Source organism: Equus przewalskii, chromosome 23 (genome assembly GCF_037783145.1).
Source record: "Equus przewalskii isolate Varuska chromosome 23, EquPr2, whole genome shotgun sequence".
Taxonomy (NCBI): Eukaryota; Metazoa; Chordata; class Mammalia; order Perissodactyla; family Equidae; genus Equus; species Equus przewalskii.
The window spans coordinates 16,099,222-16,111,894 of NC_091853.1; the positions used below are offsets into that span (position 1 = coordinate 16,099,222).

The 12,673-nt window shown below is 44.2% G+C and overlaps 1 protein-coding gene across 15 annotated transcripts in view; it reads left to right on the forward strand.

Annotated features, from left to right (window-relative positions):
* NPL (N-acetylneuraminate pyruvate lyase) overlaps window positions 1–12,673 on the forward strand; it is a 43,194-nt gene that overhangs the window by 11,854 nt on the left and 18,667 nt on the right. For 11 of the 15 annotated variants that reach the window (XM_070591560.1, XM_070591552.1, XM_070591553.1 and 8 more), the window contains 4 exons: window positions 4,022–4,095; window positions 5,836–5,923; window positions 10,034–10,091; window positions 11,123–11,198. In XM_070591560.1, coding sequence (XP_070447661.1) covers window positions 4,022–4,095; window positions 5,836–5,923; window positions 10,034–10,091; window positions 11,123–11,198 — 296 coding nt within the window. Of the gene's footprint in view, window positions 1–2,232; window positions 2,378–4,021; window positions 4,096–5,835; window positions 5,924–10,033; window positions 10,092–11,122; window positions 11,199–12,673 lie in introns of those variants that run through there. The other 4 variants (XM_070591554.1, XM_070591561.1, XM_070591559.1 and 1 more) reach the window with 2 other exon arrangements.

The following is a 12,673-nucleotide window of genomic DNA, read 5'->3' on the forward strand; positions in this document are numbered from 1 at the left end:
ATTTGCACCTCTAAACAGGCAGGAATCTGAAATCCCTGAGGTGACCTGGGGGGCTTCTGTGCCTCCGAAGGGGGCAGTCACTGCTCTTCCCAGCCAGTTGGTGCTGTATGGAAATGTAGGCCTGGCCTTGTTAGATCTTCTGGCTTTGCAAATAAAGTCTTTTTTTTTTTTTTAACATGAAAAAAATTCTAACATTGTGAAAGTCAAACAGTGTGCTTAGGAATCATCCCTTATCAACCTGTGATCTCTCTAAGGGGATTTGGTAGTTCCAAAAGGCCGTAAGTCCAGGGATGTTTTTGGGTGACTCTGCCACTGCCCCAGAAGTCCCACGATTAGTGTCACTCTTGTGGGCTAGGGGCATTTTATAAGACGCGGAAAACTGTGCTTTCTTGAAGAGATAGATGACATATCACCCGTTAGCACCCCTAACCTGAGTGAAATTGTCGTAGCTGTCATCCAGCAAGGCCTAACGGAGCGTGGGGAGGGCGTAGTGTAGACAGAAGCACTACCCACTGAAGCCATAAAATAGTGTGGAATTCACTGAGGAAGGAGAAGGAACCATGGGTTTCACGTACTGGCCTAGATCTGCCTAGGGTGCAGCCAACTGCCAGGAAAGAGGAGGACGCTGGAGTAGGGCCAGACAAATAGCAGCTCTGGAGGATGTAGGTGGGAGGGAGGATGATGGGATTTCATCCTATTTATTATTCCACCTCCTCCCTGGAGTTTCCTTCCCAGCCTCCCTCATTGGAATTAGCAGTCCCCCTGCTGAACCCCTGTACACTTTAACTCAGTCATATCCTTCATCATATTTTCCTCAATATTTTAGTTATTTATATATGCTATCTCCTTTGCTCAGTTAAAATCATAGTGGAATTTAAACGCATCGTGCCAGTATGGGTATAAGCTGCCTTTAAGGCAGAGATGATGGGTATTTCACCATCGTTGTAAGTTTCTGAGTCACACCTCCTTTACCAGCCTTTATTGAGCATCCGCGCCGTGCCAAGTGCAGACGAGGGATTGTAAGTGTAAAAGGCACAGCTCCTGCCTTTCAAGTTCTTGCTCAAGCCTGGAGAATGGATATAAACAATTTACCGAATGATTTTCATGATGACAGAGATGTGAGCTTTGCTGAGAGTGTGAGATATTTCCAGTTTTTGTCACTGAGGAGTAATAACAGCATTTAATTGGAGCCAGACAGAATGCTGAGCACTTGTACTGGGCTCATTAGAGGCCTACTCGAGGGGAGTGGGCAGTGTCCCTGCTGAGTTTAGAGTCCACGTTGGGGGATACACACATACGCCCTAGAAGACTCAGTTGGTTTCTTCTCCTTAAGGATTTCTGAAAATGGAAGCAAGCTCTCCAGCTTCCCTTCCCAAATGAGAAAGCATTAGATTAAACCAGAGGAATGCAGATCAGAGTGAGGACAGTGCCTAGCAGGCCTCGACCATCCAGAGCTCTGCAGGCCTCTCCTTGGTGAAAAAGCCAGGCCTGCTCTCAGTGTCTTTGAGGGTGTGGCCGAGGTGGGACAGGGAGGTATCAAGACTTCAGTGAGGGCCGGCCAGCCCAGTGGCGCAGCGGTTAAGTTCGCACATTCCACTTCGCACGTTCCACTTCTCGGCGGCCCGAGGTTCACTGGTTCGGATCCCAGGTGCGGACATGGCACCATTTGGCACACCATGCTGTGGTAGGCGTCCCACATATAAAGTAGAGGAAGATGGGCATGGATGTTAGCTCAGGGCTAATCTTCCTCAAAAAAAAAAAAAAAAAAAGACTTCAGTGAAAGTATACAGGAGCCACTGTGTTTGAATCTGTGACTCTGACAGGCTATTGCCCAGTGAGTTTATTTCCAGTTTCCAACCTGTGATTCATAAGTCTCCTGGGTCTGCCAGAGGCTGTTTCCTGGTTGCTTGCATGAGTAGATGGACATCAGTGGTCAAAACCAGAGTTAGTGTCACACAAACAAAGCGCCTGCTGATTGTCCTGCATTTCAGAGCTTATCCCAAGTGGGGAAGAGCTGATGGAAGCAGCAAGGAGCAGGTGTACAGTCATGAGCCACATAATGACGTTTTGGTCAACAGTGGACGCATGGTCCCATAAGATTAATACTATATAGTCTAGGTGTGTAGTAAGCTACACCACCTAGGTTTGTGTAAGTCCACCTGTGATGTTTGCACAACAAGAAATTGCCTAACAGCACATTTCTCAGAACTTCTCCCCGTCGTTAAGCAACTCATTACTGTATTGTAAAGGTGTGGTTCCAAGAGGCCAGAAATGTCTGAGGCAGAGAGATTTCGAGAAGTTGAGCAGGTCAGGCTGACCTAAATGAGGGTCTCGAGATGTATTGTCTAGGCACCTCACTTCTCCATCCTCCATTTAGGTAAGAACAATCTAAATTCGTTCCTGTCATGCATTCAAGGAGCCTTCCCTGCTTAGCAAAACTGAGACCAGGATTCTGCATTTGAGCGAGTGGGGCAGGGCAGTGCTGGGGCGTGAGCCATCACAGAGGGAGTCTGCTCCCCTTGGAGGCTTATAACTACATGAAAGCACACCTTTTCCCAAGTGGCAGGCTCCAGCTAGTTGTCATTTGCGTGTTGTGGGCATTGATTGCCTGTGCAGTCTTTGTTTTATCTCTGTTGTTTCTATTCCCTTTGACAAATACCTTTTGATGTCTTTGTTTTCTCTATGCATCAGATTTTTTGTGTTGTTTTTGTTTTTTAAGGAATATAATAATAAAGATGAAAAGAATGTTAATAAGGTTAAAATTAAGTTAGGATTCTCTGGCCCCGTTGACAAAAATGCAAACGGCAGCCAACTGGTACTTTGTGTTCTTGGCAAGGTAACCAGGGGTTCTGCAACATTTAACGCAGACTTGCCACACAGTTTTCCTTTGGATTTTCTCTCTCAATCCCCCATCCTTCCCACCTTCATTTTGATGGAGAACAGGTCGCTTTCTATGATTTGTGTGTGAGTCCGTTTCCAGATTTTAAAATCAATATGACGTTAAGGAAAAGAGCCTTTGTTTTCTTAAGCATCAGATCCTTACAAGGTCAGAGCTCTTCAAACTGCACAGTGCATGCAGATCACATGAGGATCTTGTTACAATGCAGATTTTCACTGGGTAGGGCTCCGTGGGACCTGGGACTCTGCATTTCTAACAAACTCCCCCAGGTGCCTTGCCTGCTGCTCCGCAGACACGCTTTGAGAGGCAAAGTGACACAAAGTTCCTTTCCAAATGTTAATCCTGTTCGATTTAAAGCTAGCAAAAACAGTTTAAGCCTTCATTTGTTATCACAAATATTAAGTGCTGGGGCTGACCCGGTGACCTATTGGTGAAGTTCACGCACTCTGCCTCGGCAGCCTGGGGTTCACAGATTCAGATCCTGGGTGCAGACATATGCACTGCTCATCAAGCCATACTGTGGTGGTGTCCCACGTACAAAATGGAGGAAGATTGGCACAGATTTTAGCTCGGCGACAATCTTCCTCAAGCAAAAAGAGGAAGATTGGCAATAGATGTTAGCTCAGAGGCAATCTTCCTCACCAAAAAACAAGAAAGAAAAAAAGAAAAAACTGTTAACTGCTGAAATTCTTAAATTGTTAAGATTGAATTTTCCTATCTTGTAAACCTAAAAAATTATTGTTTCCCACTGAATGGAAAATGTTAAGTTCTTTTTTAACCATGCTCCCAAACATTGCTCTTCCTAAAAAGGGCAAAAGATGATTAAGTAACTACTTTTTAAATATTACTTGTGATGAGATTTAAAGGTAAAGCCTTTGTTGATAACTAATAGTGTTTTGCTCACATAAGTGAGACACACCTGGCTGAGTAGAGAAATCACCAGACTCAAGAGAAAAAAAAAGCATTACTCAGAGCAGGCTAAGAATTTCACAAACTGATTAGGTGGATTTTAATAAATATTAACAAGAGAGAAGAGTTTATAGACTTGGAGTTTGGTTGAATAAAAATGTCAAAAAAAAGCTAAATATGCATTGTTTTCTATTTCTTTTTCCTGTCTTTTAGAGAAATCAACTTTTCAGTAATTGGTCAGTATGTGGATTATCTTGTGAAAGAACAGGGAGTGAAGAATATTTTTGGTAAGTCATTTTTAGAGATTTCACTACATATCTCTAGCTCAGTCCTCAGAAAATAGCTCTCAACTGATTGCTAACCAGGAGGTCACAGTGTCACTGTGTCATCGGTTGTGACTGAGCCTGGCTAAGCTGTGTAAAATCCATGAATTTGTGGACTCATCCATTTTAAGCCTATAAAGCACTCAGGAGATTATCTAATTTGCTGGTGTGCCTTCCAAACAGATAAGCTATTATTTGTATTCCCATTTAAAGAAGAAAATCTATGGCTCAGGTATATTATTTAGGTTGCTCAAGTCCACTCAGCCAAGAGGTGGTAGGGTAACTACAAAACCCAGCCTTCTCTCTCTTAAGGGGCTTCACTCTCACTTCACCCAGACCTCTCCTACTGTAAGCGTAAGAAAGGCTCTGAGTGCAGCACACAGAGGAATCGTGGGTCTAGCACTTACCCTCATTTACTTCGTAGACGATGGAAATTAAAAGATCAGACCTTGAACATTTTAAGCCTGAGAACTATACTTACCTGTGATTGAGCTGCCCCTCATGTTGCGTTCTGGTCACTCGGCCCCTTGGATTGCTTCTCATTCTGGGGACACTACACCTTGGCCCTGAGCTATTGCTCTGCCAGCAGGGGCCCCTTCAGAACTGGAGGCACCGTGGTCATAATCAGAACAGGCTAAAACTTCTGTGAAGAGGTGTCCAGCCCACATGTCAAAAGCGAAACCTGATTATAGAACCTCTCGGTGTCCCTCTATAGCTCCAGGCCATAGATGGGGAGACAGATTCTTCCTCCTCAGAGGGATACAGGTTCCCATGGGTTTGGGGAAGAAGTAGGAACATCCCTGCTGCTGGAGCATGCTTGACTTGTGTCAAGACCCCAAAGGAATGATAAAAACTTTCCTGCTGCCCCTCACCTCCCACCCTCCTCCTCTACCCCAAATGAGTGCTCAGCATTGGAGATCCAAAGTGCCGCCATATGCATTAGGCCCCAGTAATGTATCCTAGTGCCATTTGCATCCTTTCTGTGATCCATTAAGAGATGATTGTCATAGAAGGGAAAGTTTGGGAATCATACAGATGTAGATTCAAACTTAGGTTATTTAGTGATTCACAACGTCACATTTTCATTTGTAAATGAGAAGAATCATTCGTACTTTGCTGGGTTGTTGTGAGAATAAGTGAATATATAAGAGTGCTTGCTACAAGAAATATTAATATCCTAGTGCTTTCTTATGAATTATCATTTAAAACATGAGCTGTCATAGAGCACTGCCATGTCAGACTTAGACAGAGGTCATGTTAGATCTGTCATATATACCACTGTCCTCGTAAGTAACTCCCACTTACGACCACTTGACATCCCAGTACTCAATGGTCTTGATTTTCCTGCCCTTCAAACCCAAATATAGAACTGGGGGATGTGTTTGGAGATTTGCCTAAAATGTGGGCAGTCATCTCTGTCTCCATTCGAAATATGTGCTCTCTGTCCCTGATAGCAAGGACAGATTGTAATTACAAGTCATAATTAACCTTCCTGCTGCCTTTGACAAGAGGAAGGCAGAAAAAAGACTGAGTCTCAGGTGAAAGTGGAAACATGGCATTTTCCCCTCCTGGATTCTGTCTTCTGATGTTTCTCTGTGTCACTTGCTCGTAAGCAGGGATTTCTGACCCTGCACTCCCAGCATTGGCGTTGGAGGAGCAAAGTGTGTTTGTTGGTCCCACTGACTGCCTCTTTGTTTGGAACAGTGAACGGCACAACGGGAGAAGGCCTGTCCCTGAGCATCTCAGAGCGCCGCCGGGTCGCAGAGGAGTGGGTGACAAAAGGGAGGAACAAGTGAGTGGCCCCACGGTGATAAAAACTCTCATCTGCAAGAGCTGGAGTGCAGCTCTTCCCTGGGTGGCACAGCCTCCCCACCTTCTGCTCAGAGGTCAGGCTCAAGGTCAGCTTGTGGGAAAATGAGCAGGACCCGAGGATCCTAACACCTGGGCAAAGAGCTGAGGCAGAGGAGCGCCCTTCCTTTCTGTGTGCAAGAGCAGCCGGACTGCAAGACACACCTGGCCCTTAGAGGTTCCATCTGGAAACTGGAAACTGCCTCTTATCTATCTACCAGGCCAGTCCCCCCTGGGTTACCTGTCCTTGGGCTAAGGGGACATGAGAGGAAGGTGCTGGTGACCGACTCTGCTCTGCTCCTGGCTCTTCTGCTGAACAACTCATGCTCCTTCCCTTCTCAGGATGGATGCCTATCAACCCTGTTGCTTCCTCAGAGATCTTCTTAGTGCATGACTCAGCATGCTCTTTATGGTACTTCCTCATAATCTTATGGAACTTTCTGCATCCTCCAAGCTTCAGTGTAGTGATATATTTTTGTTATAATGCTCAATTCATGCCAGGGTTAAACAAATAGGACAGGATCAGTTCAAGAAGCACATTCAATTAATCAAGCTTTATTCATTGTCTATTTTGGGGGCCACCCCAGTGGTGCAGTGGTTAAGTTTGCACATTCCACTTCGGCAGCCCAGGGTTTGCTGGTTCAGATCCCAGGTGCGGACATGGCACCGCTTGTCCAGCCATGCTGTGGCAGACATCCCACATATAAAGTAGAGGAAGATGGGCATGGATGTTAGCTCAGGGCCAGTCTTCCTCAGCAAAAAAAAAAGAGGAGAATTGGTGGCAGATGTTAGCTCAGGGCTAATCTTCCTCAAAAAAGAAAAGTGCATTTTCTATTTTTTGGTTGTGTGTTATGCACTGTGCTGGCACTAAGGATATAAAACAGCTCTCTGCACTCAGGTTGCTTACTGTCCAATGGAGATGTCAGATCATGGAAACTAACCTTCTGATCCTTGTGATAAATAGTATAAACAGGCATCAGGGAAAGGAGTGATTGCTGTTGCCTTAGGGAGAGGCGAAGAGTAGAGGGAAGTCCCAAGTGAGCCAGGAGCAGAGGTGGTCAGTGTGAAGCCCATGGCCACCTTGGGAATCTTTTATTTTTTGAGGAAGATTAGCCCTGAGCTAACTACTGCCAATCCTCCTCTTTTTGCTGAGGAAGATAGGCTCTGAGTTGACATCTGTGCCCATCTTCCTCTACTTTATACGTGGGATGCCTACCACAGCATGGTGTGCCAAGCGGTGCCATGTCCACACTTGGGATCAGAACTGGCGAACCCCGGGCCTCTGAGAATCAGAACTTGCGAACTTAACTGCTGCGCCACTGGGCCAGCCCCACCTTGGGAATCTTTAAATGGCTCCCGAGCACCTTGAGGACTCTGAAATTGTATTGCATGCCAAGTTGAGTGTATGTCCACATAAGCATTTTCTGGTGATCCGTCAGCTTTCAGCTAATTTTCCATCAGGTCCTGGTTCCAAAAATATTAAAGACCATGGGCAGAGTGAGAAAAGAGGAAGGTTAAGGATAAACATTAAGAAAAGCACCAGATGGGCTGGCCCGGTGGCGCACTGGTTAAGTTCGCACGTTCCACTTCTCGGCGGCCCAGAGTTCGCTGGTTCGGATCCCGGGTTTGGGCATGGCACCACTTGGCAAAAAGCTATGCTGTGGTAGGCATCCCATGTATAAAGTAGAGGAAGATGGGCATGGATGTTAGCTCAGGGCCAGTCTTCCTCAGCAAAAAGAGGAGGATTGGCAGCAGTTAGCTCAGGGCTAATCTTTCTCAAAAAAAAAAAAAAAGAAAAGCACCAGAAATAAGGGGGACAGCAAAGTGGGCAGAGACAGAAAGCTCTCAGGAGGGTAGGAGGGAGGTCGGGAGTGAATGTTGTCACTGCCAGAAGGGTGGTTTCAGAGAGCTGCGATGCAGCGTGGAGGTCAAGAGCGAGGACTGTAGAGCCAGCCCGCCTGAGTTTGGGTTCTGGCTCTGCCTCTTACTAGCTCTGTGAACTCAGGCAAGTCACTTAACTGCCCTGTGCTTCATCTGTAAAATAGGAATAATAGCACCTATCTTGTAAGGTGGTGGTGAGGATTCGAACAGTGCCTGACACATAGTGCTAAGTATTATATATGAATTCATTGTAATTATTTGCAGAAGATGCTGTGTTCGTTATAACATTTGTTATAATAATTATTAGATGCTGTGAAAGTCAGTAGATAGAGGACTGAGAAGACCATTTGAAGTGACCTATGACCTCGAGAGCAGAGCCAGCAGGTTATTGTGGCAGAAGCAGGCTGCGGTGAGCTGTAGAATGCAGCAGACGTGTGGAAGTGGGGGCAGCGAATGCAGCTTATTCTCACAAAAACTTTCCTGGTGAAGGGAAGGAGAGATGCATTAGTAGATTAAGGAGGAGGAAGCAGGATTCAAAGAAGGGTAGTTTCTTTTCTTCAAGTGGAGAAGTCTTGAGCACGTTTCTATGTTGAAAGCACACTGCCATGGGAGAAGAGATTAAAAGAAAGTAGAGAGCTGATGCCTTTGATGGAAGGTCTTGGCAGGGGGCTTGAAATAAAACCAAAAGTAGATGGAGTAACTTTAGAAGACAGCTGAGAAGCTGGGAGGAAAGCGTAGACGGTGACATAGCTGAGTGTAGAGGTGAAGAGGGGGAAAAGTGAGAGAGACTGTGTGAAACCATCTTTATCTTTGGTGTGTAAGAAGCGAAGACATCTGCCAAGAACAAGGAGTCGCGGTGGAATTTAGAGCTTGAGGAGAATAGTCGAGATTTGGAGTAACGGCTGCAGGAAATTGGAAAGGGAAGTGAGTCATGGCGACCAGAAGGCTTTTTGGAGCCTCATTCTCCTGAATTGGGAAATTTCAAGTTTGTATTAAAGCCATAGGGTGGTTTTCTCTAGAAGCAGGGTGGAGAGGAGGAGGGTAGAGGTGATTGCTTTAACCTAAGCCTGGAGGAAGGGTAGTGAAGGGTTTAAGGAGGTTGTGCGGGAAAGCTGTTGGTAAGAGGAAAACACATCAGTCAGCCTTCTCTTCTCCTTTCAGAAGTCTTCTCTATCCTTTAAAAAGGCAACCCTGATCATGTCGCTTCCCACTAGTTCCTATTTTACCTAAGATACAACAAGTCAAGGATCATGGGAGGACTCAGTGATTGGGCCTAAGCAGGCACGTGATGTCTCCATCCCTTGAGGATGGCATGTGTGTCATTCAGAGTCCCTCGCTGACTGAGTTCACGGCTGAGTTTTGTTAATCCTTCCTGAGAACACCAGTCCTGCCGTGGCCTCCCCCCGTGGGGCCATGTGAAGCACCCCCAAAGGTGAACATTGGAGTCTCAGAAAACCTCTCTTGCGGCCAAATTCTGAGGACTTACAAGATAGGGAAAAGATTTTTACACCGAATTCATTTCTCATATAGCTGGTTTCTGGTTGTACTCTTTGAGGAATCTCTTTATTTTTATCTCCAACCAAAAATATCTCAGTTTTATACTTATCTTCACGCACATGGCACTATCAAATACAGCCTCTAAAACAATGCTTAGTCGGGTCCGGCCCAGTGGTGCAGCCATTAAGTTCGCACATTCTGCTTTGGCACCCGGGATTCACTGGTTCAGATCCCGGGTACAAACCTACACAGTGCTTGTCAAGCCATACTGTGATAGGCGTCCCACATATAAAGTAGAGGAGGATGGGCACGGATGTTAGCTCAGGGCCAGTCTTCCTCAGCAAAAAGAGGAGGATTGGCAGCGGGCATTAACTCGGGGCTAATCTTCCTCAAAAAGAAAACAATGCTTGGTCAAAATAAGTATTCAAGTATTGATTAATCAATTTATTGGTTTCAAAATTCCACTGCCTGGTTGAACCTTAAATTTTATTCCCTGGACATTATTTTTAGTCCCTAATTACATTAATCTTAAATAGACCACTGTAGAATTTAATAGTCTTGAGATTGAGATTAATGAGATGTTCACTAACTGCTGAAACCAGCACAAACCAGGATGGCGAGGCCATCTGTGTTCCTGTAAACTTCGAGTGATGCCACAGTGTGTTCTCTTTTGCAGGTTGGATCAGGTAGTAATTCACGTAGGAGCGCTGAGCTTGAAGGAGTCACAAGAACTGGTATGTATGCAGGTCCATCTGCGAGAGACCACTCAAGGGGCCTCCTCACTGGTAGTGACGTTTTTCATGAAATTTGGCTAATTTTCTACTCTCTAGTGGTGCATCGGTTGGCATATTTAAAAAGTTTGTTGCTAAGCTCTAGTATCTAAGCTGTAGGTGAAATAGTAAATCACTTATTCCAGGATAGTTGTGACATTGTAATTTATAATAATATGTATTTGGTCTTTGTCCCATTTCTGGCACACAGCTCCTAAAATCCTTGGAATTTCCTGTGATGAGAGCAATAAAGATGTCTCTTTTTATGTTAATAAGGTGATTTTTGGAAAGCACCTAAGAATGGGGGCTGGTTACCAGGAGAACCAACCATGTAACTAGAGAGTTGGAACTTTCAGCCCCAACCCTCAACCTCCAGGGAGGGGAAGGGATGGAGCTGGAAGTTGAAACAATTGACGATGGCCCACGATTTAATCAATCAGCCTACCTAATGAAGCCTCCATAGAAACCTAAAAGGGCGAGTTTCAAAGAGCTTCCAGATAGGTGAACCTGTGGAGATTTGGGGAGGGTGGCACCCTGGAGCTGAGAGAGGGCATGGACTCCCCAACCTTTCTTCATCCCTCGCCCTATGCATCTCTTCCATCTGGTTGTTCCTGAGTTATATCCTTTTGTAATAAACTTGTGATCCAGTAAGTAAAAGGCTTCTGAGTTCCGTGAGCTGCTCTAGCAAATTAATCAGCCCGAGGAAGGGGTTGTTGCAACCTCCCATCTATAACCAGTCAGTCAGAAGCATATGTGATAACCTGGGCCTGGGACTGACATGTGAAGGCAGTTGTGGGGGGGGTGTAGTCTTGTGGGACTGAGTCCTTAACCTGTGGAATCTGACTATCTCCGGGTACATAGTGTCAGAGTTGAATTGAACTGTAGGACACCCAACTGGTGTTGGAGAATTTGCTTGTTGGTCTGGGGAAACACTCACACCCACACACATCAGAATTGTGTCCAGACCCGTAACGGTCATCCTTCTTCTTTTGAAGGCCCAACATGCAGCAGAAATAGGAGCTGATGGCATCGCTGTCATTGCACCTTTCTTTCTCAAGCCATGGAACAAAGGTGAGTAGATAGGTCCAAACACACAGTGCTTCACACAGTCCACTTCTTTTTGCCTTCATTCAAAATGGTTATATTTAATTCATGAAAGTAAAGGTTTGTGGACTGGAGGCATGAAGTTGCATTGGTGTAGCAGTTCTCCCAAATATTTGGCCTCCTTGGATCCGTAAAATAAGACTATTAAACAGCCTCAACTCTTTTGCCAAGAATTCCGATTGAATCATTCACCAAGCCCCGGGTCAACCTATAAGTGCCTGTGTTTGGGTCAGGGGTCCACTCCTTGTCCAATCAGTTGTGCAGAGTAACAGTCACATGGGAAAGCATGGGACCATTTTTCTCAAAAAAGAGAAATATAAATGATGGGCCTTTTGAGACTACAGATTTTATTCAACCTTGAGTCAGTGATGAACTTGAAAAGAAGTTTCACAGAAATATCCATTGTCTTCCAAAATATCAAGTTACTCCTTTCTCCTTCTCCTCTGCTTTCTCTATAGAAACTGTTTCTGGTTTCCAAGTATACTGAGTCTTTTTAATCCTTTTGATTAGCAAAAAAAGAAATACAAATTTTAAAATGATTAAAAACAGACAAGATGTTATTTGTAGGCAGGATTAAGTAAATCCACAACTAAAGGTATGATGGGTCAAAATTACCGTGAAATATCACCTATTATTGATAGAAGAAAATAGTTGTTAATATAGATAAGTAATTTAAATATTGCTATTTTAGGAATCTAGAATGGAAAAATTTTGAAGTTTTTTTCCACATGGTTTAAAAAAATTTTACATGAATACCTTTCCCAAAAGATAGACAAAGGAAAAATAGCATATTATACATAATAATTTTGTCAGAAATATTTATTGTAGACGAAATACATCATCACAGTATTCAGAGGAAGTACGTAAGATTCTCTCTCCTACTATCCAAAGCGTAAGCAATTCTGCTGGATTTATTTATCATCTGCAGTGATGTTGCAGTTGAACCTCACATTGGATGATGTAGGAAATCCCAATTCCTTAGTAAACAAGAGTGAGCTCTCTTCTGATATATCTGGATTTCTCCCAAAAAGGGAAAAGTACCAAACTATGGTTGAATTATTTTGCAATGTGCCACTACTCTTATAACTTCCCTCTTTGAGTGGTTGTTCTTTATCTTTTTATTGTAGAATTTTCTCAGTTACAACTTTATTATTTTGATTCTAATGCAAAGTCCTTGTTGTTCACTGACCATACTTAGCTGCCCTCTGGGGCAAAAGAGCAAGAGTCCTGCTGATGGTCTTCTGCTTTTTATAAGAGTATTTCATGAACCTCTCTTAATACGTGGGAAGGTTTGCACCAGTTTTGTGGGTTTTTTAATCCATGTATCAGAACTTTGGGTCTATTTTATTTCCAGTTTCTTTTTTTTTTAATTGAGGCAACATTTGCTTATAACATATACATTTCAGGTGTACATCATTATATTTCAATTTCTGTGTAAACTG